The sequence below is a fragment of the Ursus americanus genome, chromosome 22, assembly GCF_024610735.1.
Source record: "Ursus americanus isolate L20-20 chromosome 22, mUrsAme1.1.p, whole genome shotgun sequence".
Classification (NCBI taxonomy): Eukaryota; Metazoa; Chordata; class Mammalia; order Carnivora; family Ursidae; genus Ursus; species Ursus americanus.
The window spans coordinates 47,909,568-47,935,404 of NC_142148.1; the positions used below are offsets into that span (position 1 = coordinate 47,909,568).

A 25,837-nucleotide genomic window follows, 5' to 3' on the forward strand; every position below is an offset into this window, starting at 1 on the left:
TAAGGGCCCAGCTCTTCCAATGACAGGGAAGCTGCGTAGAACGGAAGCAGATTAAACCAGTTCCCTGCCCTGGCACAGGGCCTGTCACCCCCCAGGCCTCCCCCACTTCTGCCCCCGTGCAGAGCAGGCCAAGGAGCCTCCTGTCGCCTGCATCCAGAGGCAAGGCTAGCCTGGCACAGGATGGCAGCTTTCCAACAGCCCTCGCCACGGTACCCACCACGCCCAATGCAGGCGCCACTCTGGATGGCCTGGCTGAAGGGTTCACGACTCCTCACGTCCGAGGAAGACACAATATTGAAGCAAGCCCACACTGACATGGAACCCAGAACACCGGGTTAAAACCAGCACAGCCTAACCAGAATAAATGCCAAGCGCTCAGACGAGGTTAAAATATTTCCACGTGCAAGGTGCAAACGATGGAGATTTGAGGGTGGTTCACGTTAAAGAGAAAAGACCCGGACAGGTTAAATGAACGTGTCCCTGCCCCCCAGGGCCCTGGCAGCTCCGCTTGAGGCCAATGTAGAGATAACCTCCACGATGAGCATGGCACCCTCTAGGAGACCCGTGGCTCAGCCAGGTCAAGGGCCACACGGGGCTACTGAAGGGGTTTAAGCAGAGAAACCAGAGGGTAATATATGCAATTTCTGGCACAGCAGGACACGAGGGAGGAAACAATGACAGTATGCTACTGTGTAAGACCAGTGAATGAAAATTAATAGGCAGATGTCTACCTTTCAATGTAAGGGGAAACAGCCAAACAACTGTAATGTCCAATGAATAATGTCTCCTAGTCATTGGAAAGGTCCAAGCAGTCACACAAGTTGACTGTTCTAGAAAGTTGTATGGCAATCAAAGTTGATTATAGCTTAAAATACTTCATAAGGCTTCCCACGGCCCATGAAATGCCACCTCACTTCAATGCTGCGTCCTCCCTTCTCTGTTCTCTCCATCTTATCCCTAAGACATCACATCCCCTCTCCTGGGGGGATGACAGGGGAAGCTCTCAAATCTCCACCCTGATTTCCAACCCCTGGTTGCTGACCCTTGTCCACCCAGACTTTCTAACAGCTCTTCAAACTTGACAGACCCCCTGGCTAAAGAGACAGGGAGGGCCCTTGACACCAGCTGCTGATACTGAGATGCTGGCCCTCTCGCCTAATCCCTTCTCTCCAGACCCTGCAAGCCCGGCACCACAGGGTCTTATCATGTGCTACGTATGTACCACCCCCACCCCAGGCTCTGCCCCACCATCTTTCCTGGCTGCTGCAGGCTCCTCCACACCAGACTCTTCACAGCTCATGGAGCCATGCTGCAGGCTGCTCCCCACACGGCAGCTAAAGTTGTCTCTTTAAACTTTCTTTGTACTACATCAGGCCCCTTCTGAATAATTCAGTCAGGAAGTGGCCTGTAGGACCCAGCAGGGTAGGAGTGTGCAGAGGCTGGAACCACAGTGGCCCAGACCACGAGTCAGTCCAAGCAAGGTGAGGGAGAGTCCACACTAGGGGAAGGGAGAGGGCAGTGGCACGGAATAGGGCACCGAGCCCAAGCAGGGTAAGACATGTTCCCGCAGTGGGGTGGCCTGGCACAGGCTGGCAGAGCCCAGGCAGAGTGAGGATGGTGTTTACCTGGGGGCAGCTTGGCACAGGCATCAGAGCCCTTGAGAGGAAAGGCAGACGCCTCACATGGTTGGGAGGAGGGAGAAGGCCCAGCATGGGATGCCAGAGCCCTAGCAGGGGCTGTGTGATGGGGAACACAGCCACAGATTGGTGACACCCAGGAAATCTATCAAACAGGTATGAAGGATAATAGGATCCAGGTGTTTCACTATTAGAGAAGGGTAGTACTATTATGGAAGTGGAGAAAACTAGAATAAATCCTGTGGTATGAGACTAGAAGCCAAAATACTAGCATTACTTACAGCTTTCAATTTAAATAAACAGATGATGAATAAATGAACATATGTGTAAACATGTATACATACACCGCATATACAGTTGACCCTTGAACACCAGCCTGAACTGCAGCAGGTCTACCTATATGCAGATTTTCTTGATCAATACAGTGCTGTAAATGTATTTTCTCTTCCTTATAATTTTGTTAGTAATCGTCTTTCTCTAGCTTACTCTATTATAAGAATACAGATAACATACAAATTATGTGTTAATCAACTGTTTGTTACTGGTGATGCATCTGGTCAACAGTAGGCTGTTAATAGTTAAGTCTTTGGGGAGTCAAATGTTGTATACAGATTTTTGATGGCACAGGGGCCAGTGCCCCAACCCCTGTGCTGTTCAAGGGTCAACTGTATTTATATATGTATGAATATACACGCATATGTTCCCCGGCTTTGTCTGTTGAGGGGGACTAGGGGCAGTGACCTGCCAAAAGCCATGAGCACATGTAGCACCAGATCCCCTCTAGAAGGAACCAGGGCTCCTGGAGAAGCGGTCAGTTACAGAGCTGGGGCATGATAAGCCTGTGTCACAAAGTGAGGAACCACTCCAAAAACGGTAGGGATGTGTGCAGAGGGCAAGGAGCCACACTGAAGGGGCTCCCACTGGCCATAGACAGACAATCTGAGCCTCAAAATAAATAATGGCAGTAAGAGATTATAAACCACCGAAAAAAATAGGCAACCGTGAGATCACACTGATGTTTGCTTATTTAGAAAGCACCTCCCCACAAATACTTGTTACTTACAAATGGAAAAAGAGTGACTTCACAATGGAGAAGCCCAGCATTCACCGCTGAATCAGGTGGCCAATGCTGCCACCACCAGTATGGGACAAGCTGACCTCACGTGCCCCCGACAGGACATACTGAGAACACAACTTCCGTGGTCTTCCTGCCAGAGTTGTATAACCTAAATCTAATCATGAGAAATGCCAGATAACCCACATGGAGGAACATTCTACAACATAACTGACCTGTATTTCTCAAAAAGATCAAGACTGAGGAGCTCTTCCAGATTGAAGGAGAATAAAGAGACATGACAACTGAAGGCCACACCGCAGCCTGGGTTGAATCCATCAGGGCAACTGCCCAAACCCTGATGATGACAGGGCATCAGGTCAGCAACTTACCTGCAAATAGTTCAGGGAAAGAAATTCTTTGTACCCTCTTGCTACTTTCCTAAGTCTGATACTGTCTCAAAACGAAAAACAAACAAAAATCCTCCATGACTTCAACTGTAGTTAGAATTCGATCTAGACTCTGTCATGTCTGCAAGGCCTATGGTCCTCTCCCACTGCTCCTGACCTGCCTCAGGAAGGCGCGGAGCTCTCCTGTGCCAGGAACACGTGTCACCGCTCCAGCCCCTCCCTGAACACACACTGCTTCCACAGTCATTTCTGAGCACTCCCATGTGCCGGACATGGTTCTAGGTGCTGGGAACAAAGGAGCGATGGAACAGAGAAACACCCGCTCTGATGGAGCTTGCGTTCTGTCGGGGTGGGGGTGGGAGACAAACCTCCACCAGCACCACTTCACGGTGCAAACATGGACAGGTACGGAAAGAGAACACCTACTCTAGTCAGCCAAAGGTATTATATGCATATTCCCGTTACATTTTTTCAGTACCTAATGAAAGAGAAGGATGCTGTTATTCTTCCCACTTGAAAGATGGAGGAATTGAGGCACAGAGGTCATATCATCTGCCCAGGGTCGCCTAACTGGCCTGGCCTTCTTCAAAACCCCTGTCTTAAAAAAACCAAAAAAAACCAACGCTGTCCTTCCTCCTACCTCACCATTCTGCCTCCTCCCAGGTCACAGTGGGAACAGATGCTGGCTCTGGAGCCAATGAGGCAAAGAGGAGGAATGTGTTATTTTTGAACAGATCAGGGTTTTCCACAGTGACCCACAGACCTTGGAACAAAACTGAAGGCCATGGGCCAGCCTGACAGAACAGGGGCCTACAGCCCCTCAGCAGGGCCCAGACACAGGGCCCAGCATTGCACAGACTCAGTAATTGCTGCCTGGTACCTTCCAGGGCCTTAAGTTACGATTATTTTAATATCTATTCACTATTCAACATCGAATCTCCGTTCCAAACATCTGTTCAGCCTGTGAAACGGAGCTTGCTAGAAATGAAGATTTCTGCGTGATGGAAGCGCCCATATCGGCAGCTTCCTCATCCACAGTGTAAAACGTGGAGAGCTACACTGAGGGCATCTCATGGAAGTCACTGGCGGAAAGGCTGACCAATGGCTGGCCATTGGTGAAGGTGGGTGATTTTTTTTGTAATGAAAAAGTTTGGTGTGCTAAGAGGTCAAAGGTCAGGATCCTATGGGGATGGGGGAGTATGATGAACAGGAAGGTCTCAGAAGGCAAGAGGAGCCAGGGTGGGATGGCATCCAAGGACAGTGCATCTCCATGTGTGGCCACAGGAAGACGTGCCTGATAACCATTTGAGGAGGAGCAGCAGTGTGGTCTGCGGGGGCCCCGTCTGAAGGCCAAGTTGCAGGGTCTGTGGAGAGGGGAGAAGGCCTGAAACAGCCATCACAAAGAGGCAGGTGTAATTAACAGGACATGACGGTGAGGGTGATGGTAAAAATACCCAGACAAGGAAGCCAGAAGGGTAACCTCAAAGGGTCCAAGTGTTTCAGTTTACATTTCAGGCTGAGGCATAAAATGTATTTTAAAGAAGTTACTATAAGTGGGGTGCCTGGGTGGCTCAGCCAGTTAGGCATCTGATTCTTGAATCTTGATTTCGGGTCAGGTCACGATCTTAGGGTCATGAGACTGAGCTCTGTGTCGGGCTCCACGCTGGGTGTGGAGCCTGCTTAAGACTCCCTCCGCAACCCCCCCCCGCGCCTCCCCTCTGCTCACTCACACTTAAAAAGTCACTAGAAGTACTAAATATTATAAGCAGCATGAGAATTTTTACAGCTACAAAGGTCAAAAAAGATCCTAATTAGATGCATTTTCATTTTGGTTTTTGGAATTATAGTTTTCATAGTTACCTTAAAAATCATTCTTTTAATATAGGGTCTCTCGGATAGGAAATCCAACATAGAAAACCCAGGGTTGGAGCGAATGGTTGCCATGCCGACCCAGTACCCTCCAGAGCTGCTGGGTCGGATGTTGTCTGGAAATCCAGGCAGGTTCTCCACGAACAGATCAGCCCCTCCCTTCATCAGGCCCGACAGGTAGAATCTGAAAAATTCACCCAAGCAAGTGGTGAGCAGTGGCCCCCAAAGTTAAAGAAAACCTTTTGCCAAGCACCAAAATGGTCTTAGTCCCAACTGATTTACAACTATAAACGTGTCCACCATGAAGGAAGACACGAGATGGTGAAAGGGGCCCTCACGAGTCCGGGGCACAGCCAGAAGCAGTAGCAGGGAACCGGCCCACCCAGTAGGGAGAGGGACCCAGGATGTGTGGTCTGCATTAAATCAAGACTCTCCCAGACTGCAACTTTCAAGCAGACTGAGATGGAAGAGAAAGAAAAGGCATCCCTGAATTTTACTGCTTCCATTATCACACAAAGGAGAAGGTGCCCTGCCCCATCTCCGATCACTTAGCTCGACATCTCCCAGCAACCTGGGCTGGGCCACAGCGTGCTCCAGTGCACCCCCAAAAGCTTAGCAGGGGCCACACGCACCTTCTTATCCTCGCCATTGTCGTCTCAGCCACCAGGACAAAGTCCTCCGCAGGAGAAAGCTGCACTCCGTTAGGGAACCTCAACTGGTCCAGTAAAACCTTCACTTCCTTGGTCTCCGTGTCATACTCTAGTAGGCTGTGGGGCGCCAACAGCAAACGCTCACACGGGAGAGTCAGTGACCCCTGCCACGTTGGAGCCTCGCTCCCCTCTGAGCCTCAGGCAGGGGGCCTGCGGAGGGGATCCGCCTCATGCTGCAGTGACAAGGCCCCTGGTGGTCCTCTGCCCAGACCTGACTCCAGACTGGCCCCTGGGGGCCTTCCCATCCAGAGCAGACCCCAGGCATCCTCTTCCAGAGAACCCCGTCAGTTTTCTCACTGAGCCAGCAGCTGGCTCGGCACCAGGGAGAGCCCCCATGGCTCCAGCCTCAAAGGAGTGCCCCTTCGGAGGGATGACCTGAAACGGAGGCCAGCCTGGGAGGTGTCACCCAGAGTGCCTAGACCACATGCTCAAATCGACCGGCCTGTTTTAATTTCATTTTTTCACAGAGAAAGAGAGAACATCTTGTTCTGTGTTGCATCCATCACCCGTTTCCAGAAGTCATGAAAGTCTTATCTCAAAAGCTGCAATATTATGCTCAGAAAGACTCCAATGACTCCCATAAATAAGCTCTGCCGAAGTCACCCTGCCTGACTGATGATCTCACCGCGCAGAAGATCCGAAATGAACTCACCGCCCATCATCCGTTCCCTCCATAACCAGAAGCAGATAATCTCGTCTCTGCCATTTGCTGCTAGAATCCGTAAAATAAATCTTCCTCCCATCCTGAGTTATTGTAAGATCATTCACAAAGGACATTTTCCTTCCCTCGATGGGTGTCTCAGAGGAAATCAGCAGTTTCACTTCACCTAAGGCAGGAAGAAAGATAAGGAGAGAGGGAGGAAAGGAGGGAGGCACAAAGAAGGAAAGAAAGAAGGAAATAATAATGAAAGAAAGAAGGAAAGCAGGGAGGAAGAGAAGACCTGTTTTCATTCTAAGAACTTGTATGTCAATAATTTCAAAGTCTCAATCAGCTTACCTGATTTAAACGGAAAAACTAAAATGAGCTTCTCTCCATGCCATATGCTAGCAGATTTATTCCCTCTTCCAGCAAAGAACAGTGTTTTCCTTTCTTTCAGCTATTAGGTGATTAATGTTTTTACAGTGACTTCTTTAATGGCAAAATCCTCCCTCTTGAGGACCTCTTTCCTTCACCAAGACCAACTGATTTTTAAAAATCTATTAGGACTCTTAGGTGAAAGGCAACTGTCTTTCAGTTTGCTTGGGAGAAATACAAAATGTTCCATTCATGTGGTTTTAAATATGGAAATAGTGACAGTGGCATACTTTAAAAACAGGAGAATAACCATTTATGGAGTGCTAAGCTGCCTCCATGTACAATCTTATTTAAACTCTCACACAATCCCACAAGGCAGGCACTACCATTAGCCCTGTTTCATGGATGAGTAACCTGTGCACAGAGAGGCTAAGGCATCTGCATAGTCACACAGCCAGCAAACAGCAGAGGGGGGCCACCCAGAGCCCCAGGCACCCCCCACGGTAACAAATTCCTGCATCGTACAAACTCCCCTGCAGAAGCACATACAGGGAGAAAAATGGGAGGAGGAAGTGGACAAAGAACAAATGAAAAGACAGACAGAAAACAAACAGGAAGACAAGACAGAGACACAGAAAAATAAAGATAGAAAGAGGAGTTCTAACATTTTGAAGAATAGCCCCTGTGGCTAACACACAAACAGGAAATTAGGGTATTGACCAAATGGGGTCATGAGTTACATGGTAGCTGATATGTGCAGGCAATACTTCAAGGACTACTCAATGACTAAGAAAATATTAGAGTCTCCAGTAGACTGTACTGAACAAATTCTATTAAATCCACTTACGTACATATTGTTTAAAACATCTGAAAACAGGGCACCTGGGTGGCTCAGTCAGTTAAGTGTACGCCTTGGGCTCAGGTCATGATCCCAGAGTCCTGGGATCAAGCCCCACATGGGGCTCCCTGCTCAATGGGGAGTCTGCTTCTCCCTCTCCCTCTGCCTCTCCCCCTGGCTTGTGCTCTATTTCTCTCACTCTCTCTCAAATAAATAAATAAAATCTTTAAAAAATTTTTTGAAATCGTCGCAAAAGGAAGTAAGACATTGATACATACGTTTCCAGGGATTTACTTCAAATAGTCCCTTATATGCATCAGCCACAAAAAGGGTTCCATTGGGCCCTGCCCGGATACCCAGGGGCCTCCCACAAGCAGGCTCATCATCTCGGGTTTCTAGGGAAACAAATGGATAGGAATCAGTGGCTGATCCCAGATTCTACCTGTGTCTCCAAGTACCTCATCCACACCTTCCGAAATATACATCGTGCTGTTCAGAACAAAAAGACTATGGCATTAGAAACAGACCCATCCCCCAGTATTCGAGCCCCCTCAGAACTTACGACAACTATCTGGTGTATCCAGAGGGACCACCTGAGAATATGGATCTGAACATGTGAACAGCAATTGGTACCCAAGAATCGCGTTTATATCTGCATCCAGAGACTTGAACAGTTAACTGAGGGACATCATCAGGACCCAGGACCCAACTCTAGAATTCCCCCAGGACCTCAGTTATTGTGAGTTTAATCCCAATTGCCTGACCTGAATACTCTGCTCATCTAGGGCCTTGGCAGTTTTCTCTCCACCTGGCTTAAAGGTAGAGTTACTATTTTATTCCTCAGATTAATACCTCTACCCTTTTTAAACCTGTGGTAATGCATATTTATTGCAGGTGTGTTTACTGCCAGGCTCCGTATGCAGTAAACAGATGCAGGGATGCTTCTGTAAGCTGCTTACTGCAGAGCTGCTTACTGCAGGGTGCTTACTGCAGGGTGCTTACTGCAGGGTGCTGAGTGCAAGGTGCTTAGTGCAAGGTGTTTTCTGCAGGGGCACTTACTGCAGGATGCTTACTGCAGAGGTTCTTAGTGTGGGGTGCTTACTGAAGGGGAACTTATTGCAAAGGTGCTTAGTGCAGAGTGTTTTCTGTGGGGTGCTTACCACAGGGTGCTTTCTGTGGGGTGCTTACTGCAGGGTGCTTACTATGGGGTGTTTTCTGTGAGGTGCTTATTGCAGGGGTGCTTACTGCACAGGTGCTTAGTGCAGGATGCTTACTGCACAGGTGCTTAGTGCAGGATGCTTAGTGTGGGGTGCTTTCTGTGGGGTGCTTACTGAAGGGGCACTTATTGCAAGGTGCTTAGTGCAGGGTGCTTTCTATGGGGTGCTTACTTCAGGATGCTTACTGCAGGGTGCTTTCTGTGGGGTGCTTACTACAGGAGTCCTTACTGTAGGACACTTACTATAGGGCCACTTACTGCCAAAATACAGAGTGCAAAAGGCAGGTTAAAAAAACGAATGTAGAGTATGATTCCATCACAAAACCAGAGTAGCCATGAACAGCTATGCACTAAAATGTTAACAGTTATATCTGTGAAGACTCTGAGATGACTTTTACTTTCTCCTTTGTACCTTTGTACAATGAAAATGCATTATTTTTACAAAAGCGTTCTAGCTATTAAAAAACAATAATTACTGGGGCGCCTGGGTGGCACGGCGGTTAGACGTCTGCCTTTGGCTCAGGGCGTGATCCCGGTGTTATGGGATCGAGCCCCACATCAGGCTCCTCCACTGTGAGCCTGCTTCTTCCTCTCCCACTCCCCCTGCTTGTGTTCCCTCTCTCGCTGGCTGTCTCTATCTCTGTCGAATAAATAAATAAAATCTTTAAAAAAAAAAAAAACAAAACAAAAAACAATAACTACTAAGAAACCTGTGGGCTACCAGGTTTTAAACAGTGAGATTCATCTACTCTAATTTCCCCGAACCTGAGTGACACTGCTGAAATTCCTGAGCAGGAACGACGTTTCAGCGCGAAAGTAGTGACAGGGCCAACTGCTTTTCCATACAGCACTCTGACGATGGCTATTAATCTTCTTCAAAGTGACCTCAAGGTGAACACAGGCCACTATGGAATGGCGGGGTGCAGGGCCCGTAAGGTAACTGGAAGGTGCAGGGGCCACCACCTAGCTGGCAAGCTGCACCTGCACGGTGACAATCAGGTACCATGAGGTCCAGGGACCACACGGCAAATGAAGAGCTGGTGGTAACGCCCAGGTCTGGCTGTCTGCCAGGTTGGTCAGGGGCTCTTCTTCTCCAAGGGTCAACCTGACTTCTAGGGAAATTTAGCTCCACACAGCCATTCAGCACCTTTCTCAATGACCACAGACATGTATCAGGGGGTGCCGTCACCGACTTACTGCATGGGCCTGAACCAAACCGGGCGATGGTCTCTATTTCACCATTTTCAAGTTTGACGATCCGGCCATCTGCCGTACCAGTAAACATCACATCTGTTTAAAAAAATAAAAAGGGAAAGAGAGTTACTAGATTAGCCTAAGAACTGTGATCACACCGCTTCTACAGCAGAAACGGCTTGTTTGTATTTTTCATCTCTAGAAAGAAAATGGCAACTTTGAAGATGAAGGAAAAGTGATGTCTGGGTCCTTAAAAAGTCCTTAAAGCACGCAGTGATAAAACCATGGGGGCCTGGGGCACTGGCACATGGGCTCGAACCTGACATTGGAGCAAAGGCACAACAGACACCAGTCAGTGAAAAAAACGTCAGGATTTTCCACTCTCCAAAGAGCACGGACTCTCAGGCTAACCCTCAGCAGTCAGGGACATGTGTTCATGTCTGCCTCAGGTCAATGTCTGCTGCTCACACTGATTATATTCCACTAAAGGGGAAGAACTGTGAAGAAGTCCCTCAGGATAAAACTAAAGCACATTAAGTGCTCAGTTCATCAGCCCATGTACTACAATTGGAACAACAGAGAGATTACCATGGCCCTTGCACAAATATGACATGCAAATTCGTGAAACATTCCATAGTTTTTGAATGTATATGGGCAAACTCTAGGGCAACTATTGACACAATTTTTTTTAGAAAAAGCATAACTGATTTGCTAAGCAAGAAGACAAAATGGAATCATATAAAATGGTCAGTTAAAATTATAAAAGTAGCTACACTTGTGGTGAACATAGCATGATGTATAAACTTGTAAAATCACTAAGTTGTACACCTGAAGCTAATGTAACACTGTGTGTCAACTATGCTAAAAAACAAAACAAAACAAAATGAAAAAACCGTAGAAGGCGGAGAGTGAAGACAAAAATAGGAACAAAAAACCAAAGGAACAAATAGAAAACAGTAACAACTGTGGTAAATATTAATCTAACTATATCAATTATCACTTTAAACATCAGTGGTCTAAATATACCATTAAAAAAACAGAGACTCTCAGAGTAAATAAAAAAGCAAGACCCAACTATATTTTGTCCATAAGAAACCCCCTTTAAATATAAAGACACACACAGGTTAAAAATAAAGGGACAGAAGAAGCTATACCATGCCAACACTGATCAAAAGAAAGTAGCTATTTTAATCTCAGAGCCAACTTTAGAGAAAAGAACATTATCAGGGATAAAGAAGAACATTACACATAATAAGTGGTCAATCTTCCAAGAATACATAACAAGCTTTAATGTGTATGTGCCTGATAACAAATCATCAAACTCCATGAAGCAACGCTGATAGAAATACAAGGAGAAATAGATAAATATAAGAGTTGAAGACTTCAGCATCTATCAGAAATGGAAGAGTTCTGGGGCGCCTGGGTGGCTCAGTGTTAACCGTCTGCCTTCGGCTCATGACATGACCCAGGGTCCTGGGATCGATCCCCACATCGGGCTCCCTGCTCTGCTGGGAGCCTGCTTCTTCCTCTCCCACTCCCCCTGCTTGTGTTCCCTCTCTCACTGGCTCTCTCTCTGTGTCAAATAAATAAATAAAATCTTTAAAAAAAAAAAAAAAAGAAATGAACAAGTTCTAAAGACAGAAAATCCATAAGGACATAGTTGAACACAATAGCACCATTGATCAACTGGATACAACCGACATCTATCAACTGCTCATCCAAATACAGCAAAATACACATTTGTCTCAAGCTCACATGGAACATTCAGCAAGACAGACCACAATCTGGGCCATGAAACACAACTTAACAGATTTAAAAGAACAGAAATCATACATTGCTCTCAGACCACAATGGAATTAAAATACAAATCAATACAGAAAGATGGCTGGAAAATCCTGAAATTCTTGGAAGAGTAACACACTTCTAAATAATTCACAGGTCAAAGAAGAAATCTCAAGAGAAAATAAAGAACATTTTGAACAAAATAAAATGAAAATACAACTTCTCAAAATCTGTGGGATGCAGTGAAAGCATTGCTTAGAGAGAAATTTATAGCATTGAATGCATATATTAGGAAAGAAGATCTAAAATCAATCATCTTAGCATTCATCTTAGGAAACTAGAAAAAGAAGAGCCAAGTAAACCCAAGGTAAACAGAAGAAAGAAATAATAAAAATTAGAGCAGATATCAATGAAACTGAAAACAAGAAATCAAAAGAGACTGGCATAAGGTGGTATCTCACTGTGGTTTTTAATTTGAATTCCCTGATGGCTAATGATTTTGAACATTTTTTCATGTGCTGTTAGCCATTTGTATGTCTTCATTGGAAAAGTGTCTGTTCATATCTTCTGCCCATTTTTTGATTTGTTTATTTGTTTTTTGTTGTTGAGCTTGAGAAGTTCTTTGTAGATCTTGGATACCAGCCCTTTATCTGAAGTGTCATTTGCAAATATCTTCTCCCATTCCGTGGGCTGCCTCTTTGTTTTGTTGACTGTTTCCTTGGCTGTGCAGAAGCTTTTTATCTTGATGAAGTCCCAAAACTTCATTTTTGCTTTTGTTTCCCTTGCCTTTGGAGATGTGTCATGAAAGAGGTTGCTGTTGCCGATGTCGTAGAGGTTGCTGCCTATGCTCTCCTCTAGGATTTTGATGGATTCCTGTCTCACATCGAGGTCTTTTATCCATTTGGAGCTTATCTTTGTGTATGTTGTGAGAGAGTGATCAAGCTTCATTCTTCTGCATGTGGCTATCCAATTTTCTCAGCACCATTTATTGAAGAGACTGTCTTTTTTCCATTGGATGTTTTTTCCTGCTTTGTCGAAGATTAGTTGACCACAGAATTGAGGATCCATTTCTGGAGTCTCTATTCTGTTCCACTGATCTATGGGTCTGTTTTTGTACCAGTACCATGCTGTCTTGGTGATCACAGCTCTGTAGTATAGTACAGCCACTTTGGAAAACAGTGTGGAGGTTCCTCAAAAAGTTAAAAATTGAGCTACCCTATGACCCAGCAACTGCACTACTGGGTATTTACCCCCAAGATACAGATGTAGTGAAAAGAAGGGCCATATGCACCCCAATGTTCATAGCAGCAATGTCCATAATAACCAAACCATGGAAGGAACTGAAATGCCCTTCAACAGAGGAATGGGTAAAGAAGATGTGATCTATATATACAATGGAATATTAGCCATCAGAAAGGATGATTACCCAACATTTGCATCAACATGAATGGAACTGGGGAAGATTATGCTGAGTGAAATAAGTCAAGCAGAGAAAGACAATTATCATATGGTTTCACTTATTTGTGGAACATGAAGAATAGCGGGGAGATCATTAGGAGAAGGAAGTGAAAAATGAAGGGGGGGAAACAGAGGGGGAGACGAACCATGAACTATGGACTCTGGGAAACAAACTGAGGGCTTTAGAGGGGAGGGGGGTTGGGGAATGGGATAGGCCAGTGATGGGTATAAAGGAGGGCACATATTGCATGGTGCACTGGGTGTTACATGCAATCAATGAATCATGGAACATTACATCAAAAGCTAATGATGTAGGGGCGCCTGGGTGGCACAGTGGTTAAGCGTCTGCCTTCGGCTCAGGGCGTGATCCCGGCGTTGTGGGATCGAGCCCCACATCAGGCTCCTCCGCTATGAGCCTGCTTCTTTCTCTCCCACTCCCCCTGCTTGTGTTCCCTCTCTTGCTGGCTGTCTCTATCTCTGTCGAATAAATAAATAAAAATCTTTGAAAAAAAAAAAGCTAATGATGTAGTGTACGGTGACTAACATATCATAACAGTAAAAAAAAGGGGGGGGGAGAAAAAACAAAAGAGGAGACATAAATTACCAATATAAAAAATGAAAAACAGAATATCCCTACAGACCCCATGGACACAAAAGGATAATAAAGGAATATCATAAACAGCTGTATGCTCACAAATTTGGTAACCTAGATGAAATAAACCAATATTTTGAAAAACACAATCAGCCAAAACTCACAGAAGAAGAAATAGACTATTTGAATAGGCCTGTATCTATTGAAGAAATGCCTTCCAAAACAGAAAAACCGTAAGGCTTTCACCAATGGGTTCACTGATGAATTCTACCAAACAATTAATGAAGAAATGACACCAATTCCTACAATCTCTTCCAGAAAATAGAAGAAGAGGGACTACTTCCTAACTTATTCTATGAAGCCAGCATTAGTCTAATGCCAAAATGAGTCAGTTATTACAAAAAACTACAGATCAAGATCTCTCATGAACACAAATGTGAAAATCTGGGGCACCTGGGTGGCTCAGTTGGTTAAACATCTGCCTTCACCTCAGGTCATCCCAGGGTCCTGGGATCAAGCCCCATGTCGGAGCTCCCTGCTCCTCCCTCCTGCCTGCTTCTCCATCTCCCTCTGCCTCTCCTCGTCCCACCCCCACCCCCTGCTCGTGCTCTCTCTCAAATAAATAAATAAATCTTTAAAAAAAAGAAAGAAAATCACTTAAGTAATCTATAATATCAACAGGTTAGAGAAAAATCACATGATCCAATCTATAGATGCAGAAAAGCATGTGACAAAATCCAACACTTATTCATGATAAAAACTTTCAGCAAATTAGGAATAGAAAGGCACTTCCTCAACTTGAACATCTACAAAATACCTACAGCTAACATCATAATTATTGGTGACAAACTTGGAAGCTTTCCCACTAAGATGAGGAACAAAAGCAAGAATGTCCCCCCCCACCATTCCTTCACAATACTGTACTAGAAGTCCTGGTAAATGCAATAAGAGAAGGAAATAAAAGGTATACTGATTGAGAAAGAAGAAATAAATCTGTCTTTGTCACAGATGATATGATTGTCTTTGTAGAGAATTGGAAACAAACTGAGGGCTTCAGAGGGGAGGGCGGTGGGGGATTGGGATAGGCTGGTGATGGGTATTAAGGAGGGCACGTATTGCATGGTACACTGGGTGTTATATGCAAGTAATGAATCATGGAACTTTACATCAAAAACTAGGGATATACTGTATGGTGACTAACATAAGATAATAAAAAATTATTATAAAAAAAAAATCCCAAAGAATCAACAACAACAAAAAAACTCCTAGTACTAATAAGTGATTATGGCAAGGTTTCAGGATTCAGGGATAATATGCAAAAGTCAATTACTTCCCTATATACCAGCAATGAACAGGTGAAATTTAAAATTAAAAACAGAATAGCATTTACATTTGCACCCAAAAGAATAAAATATTTAGGTATAAATATAGCAAAATATGTACAAGATCTATATGAGGAAGACTATAAAATTCCAATGAAAGAAATCAAAAAACTAAATAAATGGAAAGATATCCCACGTTCATGGATAGGAAATTTCAATATTGTGAAAAGGTCAGTTCTTCCCAACTTGATTCACAGATTCAAAGCAATCGCAATCAAAATCCCAGCAAGTTATTTTGTGTATATCCTGAAACTGATTCTAATGTTCATATGGAGAAGGAAAAGATCCAGAATGGCCAACACAATATTAAAGAAGAACAAAGTCAGAGGTATAACACCACTTGACTTCCAGACTTACTGTAATGCTACAGTAACCAAGACATTGTGGTAATGGCAAAAGAATTAGAAAAATAGTCCCATGTAACAGAATATAGTCCAGAAACAGACCCACATAAATTAGTCAACTGATGCGTCACAATGCAATCCTATATAATATATTGTGATACAATGGACCAAAGATTGTATTTTCCCCAAATAGTGCTGAAACAACTAACAGCCACATGTAAAAAATGAATCTAGACACAGACATTACATCCTTCACGACGGTTAACTCAAAATGGATCATAGACCTGAATGTAAAACGCAAAAGTATAAAACTCCTAGAGGAGAACATAAGAGAAAATTTAGGTGACTTTGGGTGTAGTGATGACTTTTTAGATACAACAGTAAAGGCATAATTCATGAAGAAAATAACTGTTAAGTTGGACTTCATTAAAACAAACTTCTGTTCTGTGAAAGACACTGTAAGGAGAATTAGAAAACAAGCCACAGACTGGGAGAAAATATCTGCAAAATATACATCTGATAAAAGGACTCTTATCCAAAATATACAAAGCATTCTTAAAATCAACAATAAGAACATGAACCTAATTTTTTAAATGGCCAAAAGGTTAGATACCTCACCACAGAAGATACGCAAATAGAAAATAAGCATATGAAAAGATGCTCATTATATTGTAAATTGAAACAATGAAATACCACTACGCACCTATTAGAAGGGCCAAAAACCTAAAACACAGACAACACCAAATGCTGACGAAGATGTAGAGCAACAGGAATTCTCATTCCCCGCTGGTCAGAATGTAAAATGGTGCAGCCATTTTGGAAGACAGTCTGACGGTTTTTTATAAAACTAAATATATTCTTACAACCCAGCAATTGTGTTCCTTGGTATCTACCCAAATGAGCTGAAAACATAAGTCCACACAAAAACCTGCACGTGGATGTTTATAGCAGCCTTATTCATAGTTGCCAAAAATTGGAAGTAACCAAGATGTCCTTCAGTAGGTAAATGGATGAACTGGTACATTCACACATGGAGTATTACTCAGCAAGAAAAAGGAATGAGCTGTGAAGCCATGAAAAGACATGGAGGAACCTTAAATGCATATTAATAAGTGAAGGAAGCCAATCTGAAAAGGCTACATGCTACATGATTCCAATTCTATGACATTCTGAAAAAGGCAAAACTATGGAGACAATAGAAAGATCAGTGCTGCCAGAGGTTGCGGGGTGGGTAAGGATAAACAGGTGGAGCCCAGAGGATTTGGGGGGATTTTTAGGGCACTGAAACTACTCTGTATGATATGATAATGGTGGATGCACATCATTCGTACATTTGTCCAAACCCATAGAATACGTAACACCAAGAGTGAGACCTAAGGTAAACCATGGCCTCCAGGTCGTAATGACACGTCACTGTAGGTTCATCTATTGTAACACATGTTCCACTCTGATGACAGAAGAGGCTGTGTATATGTGCTGGTGGGAGGGGGGAAGGTATATGATAAATCTCTGTACCTTCCTCTTCATTTTGCTCTGACTCTAAAATGCTCTAAGAAATAAAATCTATTTTAAAAAATTAAAGCATGTTAATTGGTGATAAGTCTTCCCCGCACCCTCCTGAGGCAAGTGCCTCCCTCCACTGTCAGCTACATGCCAGCCATCCCCCAGGACAACTTCCAAATGAAGCTGGGAAGCAGTGGCTCCCTGGGGACATCCCTGTGGTTCACACCTACAGGGGGGTAGCAAACCCCCACTGTGCCTAACCAGAAATGTCACAGAGAGAATAGCCAACTCCTTTAAGGGAAAAAGGCAAGCCCTGGTGCCACAGAGCAATGAAGTGTCAGCCCAAGAGGAAAGGGAGGGAACAAAAGAAACATTCCCTTTGAAAGATAACAAAAAAGATCACTAACTCCTTGGAGTTCCAGTTTTAAATATCAATTTGGTTTTTCACCCCAAAAATAAAATTTGTGATTAATAAACGTCAAAGTCTTTTGAAGAGAAACACGAGGTTCTATCATGAAAGGCCTAACGCTCTTACAATTTTGAATGTCAGCCAAACAAACCAACAGTTGCAGAAATGCACCAGATTTGGGTCCCACATCCAATAGCAGGGGAAAGAGAAGTGGTCTGTGCCACTGGGGGACTGCCCAAAGTGAAGCAGCACATGGGAGGCAGGAGGCTACCACTGCTTCACAGAAGCACACCATACTGCAGAACGAGGGCCGCGGAAGCACACCATACTGCAGGACGGGGGCCGCGGGAGCACACCGTACTGCAGAATGAGGGCGGCCTGCCACAGTAAGCTGCTCAGAAATCCTCATGCCATTTTCAGTTCTTCAACTGCTCATTAACTGTGTCTTGATACCTGAGCTTAATCTTCATTCTAAAAGGCAGAAGATGCCTAGTGGCTAGAGACTCAAGACAGTACCAGACCCATGTCTAGTTCTTAGGTTTGGGCAAGTCTGAAGCAGATAGTTAAGTTACCCTTAAACATACCCACCAAAGTCAGCTTCAAACAAAATAAACAAAACAAAACAACAGTGGAAATACTGAGAATCATTTGTATTCTTTTTTTTTCCTTTTAAGATTTTATTTATTTATTTGAAAGAGAGTGACCGAGCATGAGCAGGGGGAGCAGCAGGCAGAGGGAGAGAAAAAGGGAGAAGCAGACTCTCCGCTAAGCAGGGAGCCCAGGCCCCTGGGATCATGACCTGGGCCGAAGGCAAACGCCCAACCCCCAACCGACTGAGCCACCCAGGTACCCCTCATTTGTATTCTTTTCATGGAATCTATGCAAAGAAAAACTGAATGAAGAAACAATGTCCTATCAAGTAATACCTACCTTTGATAAATGAGCTAAACATCAGTGTATTTTTCCTTTTTCCTTTCAATTTAATGGGCCTGACACTTTGAGCAGAATAAAGTGCTCCACAGACATGAACTCAAAACCACCCAGCACTGAAATGGCCTGTAACTCAGAGCCGAGGGGTGTCTGCTTGACAAGCACAGAGCATCTGCGGCTGAGGAGAAGAGCCAGGGACCCCCACCCAGGAGCAGGGTGCATCGCGCTGCTCTGGCAGAATTCCCTCATCAGGGAACCTTAAAGTTCCAGGGCTTTACTCACCCCCAATATTTGCTATGGACTCTGGCCCAATAAGTTGATTTTCAAACAGCTTTTCCGCCTGTTGTAACTTCGTATTTGGTTGCAGAACACCAAGCAAGAGAGGGGGTTCTTTGAAGCTGTAAAATAATGCAATTACAGGGATTTGTCTATAAGAAATACATGAAGAAAGTGTTTACTGAGGACCTTCATGCATAACTCCCCATTCTTCGATAAAAAGGGCATGTTGCAATAACATCCTTAGTTGCCAGAAACACAAAGGTTAAAGAAAACACCATTCTAGGATATCAGAAAAGGTCATAGTATTAAAAAAATTAAAATATGATCATGGCTAATGCAAGAACTTTGGTAATCACCTGAGCATCTGGGGGTAATCTGGGGTAATCACAGAGAGCATCTGGGGCCTCCACTTACCTGAGCTCCAGTCACAGTCCAACGCCTGGGGACAGGTTAGACCTCCTCCCACCCTCTGATTCACAGGCCCCGGCATTTATTCTCCCAGTGTCTGCCCAGTTATTAAAATCCAACTGAGACAGAGGGGAGTGGAGCTGACGTTTCACAGCTGATAGCCTTGCTTCCTACTTCACAGAGAAGAAAGAAGAAGCGTGAGGAGTTTGTCCTGGGCATGGTGCCACCAGCCCATCATCCAGCACAGATGCGCTCTGCCTCCCGCCTGTCCCTCTCAGGGCCCAGCCTGGTTTCTCTCTGAAGCTAGCTTCCACTGCGCCCCTCCCTCTCTGCTGGTCCTTCCCAGCCTTCAAATCCTGCTGGTGGCACCCTCAGAAGACAGACATGGTTGAAGCCCTTCTCCCCATGTCCTCTGCCACCACCCTGGTCCAGGCCACCATCTTCTCGCCCCCGCTTCCTCTCTTGTTCCCTACAGTATATATCCTCAACCCACCACCGTGCACCTTATGAAATACAGTCAGATCACAGTGTTAGGCTCTCAAAGCCCTGCAACAGCCCCATTTCTGCCAGAGCCTATGGCCTTGCAAGGGTGCCCTTCCCCTTGCAGTCTGGCCAGTCACCTCTCCAAGGTCCCCTCCCCCTTGTTCACTCTGCCCTCCCCAGGGCCCTCCCTGCTGGTTCCTGATCTAACAGGCACCTCCCACCTTAAATCCTTGGCACTAGCTCCTCTGTACTCTGCCCTTTCCCTGAGAGGAGGCCTGCTCTGACCACCCAATATAATACTCCAGACCTCCCCCCAAAAGCCCCACCGCTTACCCCACTTTGTTTTTTCTATAGCACTTAGCGGCTTCTCACTTCTCTGTTACATGTATTACATCTATCCCCACTAGAACGCATGGCCCATGAGATCAGGGATTTGTTTGTGTTTTTCACTGCTGTATCTCGAGCACCTGACATACAGGAGGCTCCCAACAAACACTGTGGGAGGGAGGATGAAGGGAAGGAGGGAACAGAGAGGGACAATATCTCCCAATTCCTTCCCTACTTTGCCCTTAAGCAGGGCAGTTTCCTAGCCAGACCACCAGCGTGGGAAAACCAAGAGGGAAGGGGTGGCTGAGGCTGTGGAATGATGAAGATGCTTCCGTCTTGCCCAACCCCTCCCTTCCCAGCAGAGCACTTCACTTCCTACTGCCTCCTCTGAGTCAGGTGTGTACTTGCGACACAGCAAAATTTCCTCTGAATTAAACTCTCCCACCCCCCCTTCACTCTACCCTGCCTCCCAACTATGGCTTTCACTTGCTCTAAAAACAAAAACAAAAACAAAACAAAACAAAACAAACCACTCTTGGTTTAACTAGCAGTTTTATTTCCAAAGGAAGAGAGCAGGGCTGCAACCTACATACTTTGGTGAGAAAAGCCTGGGCTATGGAGATGGACACAGCTGGGTTCGAATTCTGACCTGGGGAAGGTCAGCCCTCCCAAGGTGCATGTGAAGACTGAACAACACAAACAAGCATATACAGCCCAGGCATAAAGGACAGCATACCTGATACTTAGCCGCCCCTTTCTGCCCAGTCCCTGGACCTTGCCTGATTCCCTACACAAAGGAAGTTCTCAAGAAACGTTTGTAGCATCAACCTAATCAGTACATCGTGCACCGTCCCTGCCAACAAGCAGCCTGAGTATTACCTTAATAGGGAGGCCAGAAGAAAACTTGTATGAGCAAATGCACAGGATGAGCAAGAAAGGGCCCTGACTCCTGCAGCCTGAGCAGCAGAAGCATCAAGGAAGAATGGCCTCAGGAAGGCCAGCCAGGCCACGTGGACCCTTGTTAAAGCCCTTGAACTCCTAAACTCTTATCAACTCCCTGTTAACTCCCAAGTCCTGCTAACTCATATTAAATCCCATTAACTCCATGTGTCAAATGTATCCTGAAAGAACTGACCAACATCCTCCAGAAATCAGGATGTCATGTATGTCCTATCTACCACAGTCCACCCATCTTCCAAACAAAGAAGAAGGTTGCCTTGCATGGCAGGTTTTTGACAAAGCCCTACAACCTTCCTGGTGACTGCTCCCTAGAACTGAAACCAACTGCATAATGATCCATTCTGGAGGGGTCTGCACCCCTCTTTATTTTTCTCTGCAATTTCTTGGCAATTGCTAAGTGTGGTCTTAGCTCTCCTGGGAGGTCATGTACACCAGAGGCAGACTCTCTGAGGCACTTCCGTCAGCCGTCCTTCTACCTGGCCAGTTGGCCTGATCCTGTTCCCCACCACACCCACTGGTGGAGAGAACAAAGGTGCGGCAGAAGCTGGGAGCTCTGCTCTCCCGTCATCATCAATACTGCACCACCGACTGCTCCAGACGGCGCGTTTCCCCCCTCCTTGCTCTTTTTGCTCTGAACAGAGCTTGAAAGAAGCCCTTTTTGCTGTTGTCATTAGCACTTTCCTCCAAACCCCAGGTCATTTTGGTTCTTCTATCTCCTCCAGTCTTCTGCTTTTGTTCTGCATTCTGGGGGCGCCTCTTCCAATTTTTGAGCAAGTCACTTCCTAAGTCTAAGCACGGGCGAGATCCCTGTCAGCCACCCTGGCTTCTCTGGGCTTCTCCTCCCTTCCCTTTTCATGAGGCTCATTTATTCCACAGACAGAACACACTGTGTACAACTTCAAATCCTTAGTGGGCCACTTTCCCTTTCAGTTTCTGGTCAGGAGCACACACCTGTCTTTCCTTTGAATTTCTTCACTCTTTCCACATATAAATTCACCTTTACTGAGATCAAAGGTCTTCAGTCACTGAAGCTCCATGTTCCCCTGCTCTTTCCACTTTCCTGCTCTTCTCCAAGGCTAGCTCCCCAGCCCAGGTTTTGATCCCCAGCTGTGGACACAGTTCACATTCCCACCTTAGCCAACTAGATTATCCAGAAACCCCCAGGTCAGTTTCTATTTGGGGTGGGTTGAGCCACATCCTTCCACATGTTGACAGGGATTAGCAAGAGAGAGACTCCCTATCCCCCACAATGTGTCCTGGGAGCCCCCCCAGACAGGACAGCCAGTATGCCCTTGGGCCCAGCTCAGCCAGAAAGACACATGGAGGGGTCCATCAACACACCAGAAATTAGAAGCCAACACTGTCATGGGTCTAGAATGCCTAGGCCTTCACCCAATCTCAATCTTATGCAAGCTAATTATGTTTTAACAGCACCTTGTACCTTTACTAATTCGAAATCCAACAACAAAAAGTGGACTCTTGTATACAAATGTCAATCTAAGGTCAGAATTGTGTCCTCTTTATATCTCTGTATTCAGCTGGGTACCTACCTTAAGCGTTCTAGATGCTGAATACATTCTCAGTGAATCGGGCCCAATATAAAGCCTTAATTTGTATTTATAAAACACCAACACATTATTCAATGTTATATTCATTCTATAATGGGACACAGTTCTCGCCTGAAGTTTTTAAACTCACTTAAAATAAACTTCCAAAAGCTTCACCTCTCTGGAAAGTTTCAAGAGGAAAGGGGAATTTTCTTATCAAACCAGATTGCACAACTCTTTTGGCATGAGCTCAACATCGATGTCATAAATCATCACTGCATTAAGAGCCTGGCTCTACATCTATAAATGTGAATACATTTCGTAGGGTGCCTAGGTATATACTACTTTTTCCAAGTTATAATGGACTGCAGGTGCCCACCAATGAGAGGTAACTTAGGAAAAACAGAATACTAATTACAAGGCTTTTGAAAAATTGGTACTTATAAAATTTAAACTAGGTAACTTAAACTTAACCTTTGTGTGTGCTTTTGCCACTTCAAATGAATTCAGCTTAATTAACACATAAGCTTCTCTTATTTGGGAATTTTCTGGGTTTTATATGTGTTTGTACAGTTTTGGTTTTGAAACCGTATCATGAACAATACCATTCATATATTGTGTAACATCTGATTCCACACAAAACTCAGGCACTAAAGAAATCACAAATCTCTCTCTCTCCTAGTAACTTACCTTTCAGACCAAATTGGTTTGTTGTTACCCTAGACACTATCCCACCCTACCCTTGCCAAGCAAGCCCTCCCAAGAATGGCCGGGACAGCTCACCTGAGAGGCTGTGGGTCTATGGGAGAATCCAGCAGCAGCATGGCTCCGAGCAGGGGAACGGTGAGGGAGACAGCCAGCATCAAGAAGGTCACTCGGAACACGCGGCCACTAAAGGAGCTGCAAGAGATGGATTATACAAAGGCAATCAGCAGAGGCTCAGCCTGGACAAGCTCAGCTGGTCTCAAAGCCTGTCAAACAGGAGCAGGCCTCTAGCCTGGTCTCACTGTGAGACCACGGACCTCTGTGGCTTGTGATGAAACTTTAGGACTGTTTGCTATGATTGGCAAACATGCCTCTGTTCTTTTTTTTAATCTTCCAGCTGTGTGGGAAACGCTTATCAGTTATTTGCCAGATAGTCTGATAAGCTGTACTTTCAATCCTCTAGCATAGTCTCAAAGAGAGCAAAGTAAAGAACTGACAAACACAAAAATGGAGGAAAAGAGGTGAATGAAGTAATGCAAACACACTCGTCTACAGAGAAGACGTGTTTCCCGAAAGCCGCTATTTCCTGGTACATGGATTCAAAGCAGCAACACTCAGTACTGTGGGTCCCTAAGCTCCCAGCTTGGGTGGATAAAAGAGAAAGAGACAAATTCATGAAGCAAAGAGAACACAAAACAACTTGCTGAGCGTCCAATTCTCCAATCATTTTGCCAATCACACCACACCTTCAAGAACTCAAAAGCAAATCCCAGCTCTCTACCTGGTAGAGGTCTGAGAGATACTGACAGTTACGTAGAAGGAATCTATACAATCACAGTTCCAAGTCATCACTACTGACGCCTTGTGAAGATCTAAAAGCTGCCTTGGGAATCTCGTGTGATGTTTTTGGACAAATGACCAATGGTAACTAAAATCTCTCTCAAATGATACTCCCAGACATCAGTACTCACCTGGTAAACAAGTGAGCACATTTAGCCTCTTGCTACTTCACTGGATCATTATTTGCTTTAAGTGCATTCAAATTTATTATATACTTACATCAAGATTAACTTTAAGCAAATAAAATCATGAGCTCCTAAGGTGGAGAATCTTTTCTATCCAAAAAAAAAAAAAAAAAGTGGACTTAAAGAAAAAATATCAAGACTCACACTTAACAAACACTTCACTGAGGGCAGTGTTTTGTTTGACTTTTGACAAGCTAGTCTTCCGCTGTATAAACGTGATTTCAGATACAGCACAGAGATGTGGGGGCCTAAGAGCCGGTCTTAACTTTCCCAACAGCCAGCTACGCCACTTCAGGCAGGTTTCTTTACATGAAGCCCATGGGCTCCCCACTATGAAACAGGGTTTTGTAGCCTCAAAGTCCTGCCCAATTTGAATGTGCATGATTTTAATAAATGAATATAGCAGAAAATAAAGCATCTGTTTCTACTGGGTAGAAATGAAAGGCAAAGGGAAAGAAAGAGGCAAGAGGGAGCAGCTTTCATAGAATGGCACCTTGCAGGCATCTGGGGAGCACAACTGAAGAGTGTCTGACTCCCGCCAGCGGTCTGAACAGACAGGAAACAGCTTCTCCCCTAGTGCCTCCAGAAAGTAACGCGGTCCTGCCAACACCATGATCTCACCACAGTGAGAACTGTCCAGGACTGCTGACAGTCAGAACTGCAAGTTCACCCAATGAGATGTTGTTTAAGCCATGAAGTATGTGGTCATTTGTCATGGCAGCCTTAGAAAACTAATCCAGTTTTCTAATTAAACTATTTTTGCTGCCCAGAAGTGGGGTGCTGCTGAAACAAATACCTAAACATGTATAAGCAGCTTTGGAATCGAGTAGCAGGTAGAGGAAGGAAAAATACTGAGAAGCAGGACAGAAAATGTCCAAATTTCCTTAAACAGACTAGTAGAAAAATGGATGTTAAAGACTCTGCTAACAAGGGCTCAGAAGGCAGTGAGGAGCGTGGAAGAGAAAACGTCTGTCATCTCAGAGGGTGCCTAAATCATTGGGAACAGACAGACACTGAAGACGCCAGTGGTAAGGGCTCTGAAGGATGTCAGGAACAAGTTATTGGAAACTGGAGGAGAGCCGATTATTACGATAATGTGTCCTGCAGCGATGTGGAGAGCAGACTTGTAAATGATGAGCCAGGATGCTGAGCTAAGGCCCTTTCCAAGCGGAGTGGAAGGTGCAGCCTGGTCTCTTCTTCTCCTTTCTCTTCCAGAGTAGGACAGCATAGGGAGCAGTACTGAGCACTTCCTTTTGTCTTTGACATTTCCCCCTTTGGTAATGAGAACCCTATTCTGTATCTATCTTCCTTCTAATAATCCTCCAAAAAATGAATTTTATTCCTAACTTCCTTCTCTTCACTCATACAGGGCTCAGAGCCCAACCCGTACCCAGGCATAAATGCCAGGTCACCAGCCTTTACCTCTTTTGCTACCTGGGAATGGAGGTGGTCCACCCCACAGACCAGGCTGGGAGATGTCAAGGGTGCCCAGGCTCCTGGAAGGGGACCAGCAGCCAGGAAGGGAAACTTCAGGCCAACCTCCACCTCCCAGCCCTGTCTCCAAACTCCAGGGCCACGCAGTCGTCTAAAGCAACTGAAAGATGCCAGTCAAGGGTGCAAGAGCACAGTGCGTGAAAATGCAAGTACGGCATAGACCAGCTATGCACCCGACATGACAGCAGGCTGATGCAACCTGCTGAGAGGTCTGCAGCAGGGGAAGGATTAAGGGCCATGAAAAGAGGAATGATAAAAACAGTGAC

General features: G+C 45.1%; 1 protein-coding gene and 1 non-coding gene across 2 annotated transcripts in view; one reads left to right on the forward strand and one right to left on the reverse strand.

The window, feature by feature from the left end:
- Nucleotides 1–25,837, reverse strand: part of APMAP (adipocyte plasma membrane associated protein) — a 37,545-nt gene that overhangs the window by 2,729 nt on the left and 8,979 nt on the right. Inside the window, exons 2-8 of the mRNA XM_045770933.2 lie at nucleotides 23,131–23,247; nucleotides 18,626–18,741; nucleotides 9,947–10,039; nucleotides 7,812–7,928; nucleotides 6,333–6,507; nucleotides 5,603–5,737; nucleotides 4,962–5,154 (exon numbers count right to left, since the gene is read on the reverse strand). Of these exons, the coding sequence (XP_045626889.1) occupies nucleotides 4,962–5,154; nucleotides 5,603–5,737; nucleotides 6,333–6,507; nucleotides 7,812–7,928; nucleotides 9,947–10,039; nucleotides 18,626–18,741; nucleotides 23,131–23,247 (946 nt within the window). The remainder of the gene's footprint in view (nucleotides 1–4,961; nucleotides 5,155–5,602; nucleotides 5,738–6,332; nucleotides 6,508–7,811; nucleotides 7,929–9,946; nucleotides 10,040–18,625; nucleotides 18,742–23,130; nucleotides 23,248–25,837) is intronic.
- LOC123775608 (U6 spliceosomal RNA) lies at nucleotides 10,481–10,584 on the forward strand. The gene has a single exon (XR_006775123.1). It is a non-coding gene; the product is annotated as a U6 spliceosomal RNA (small nuclear RNA).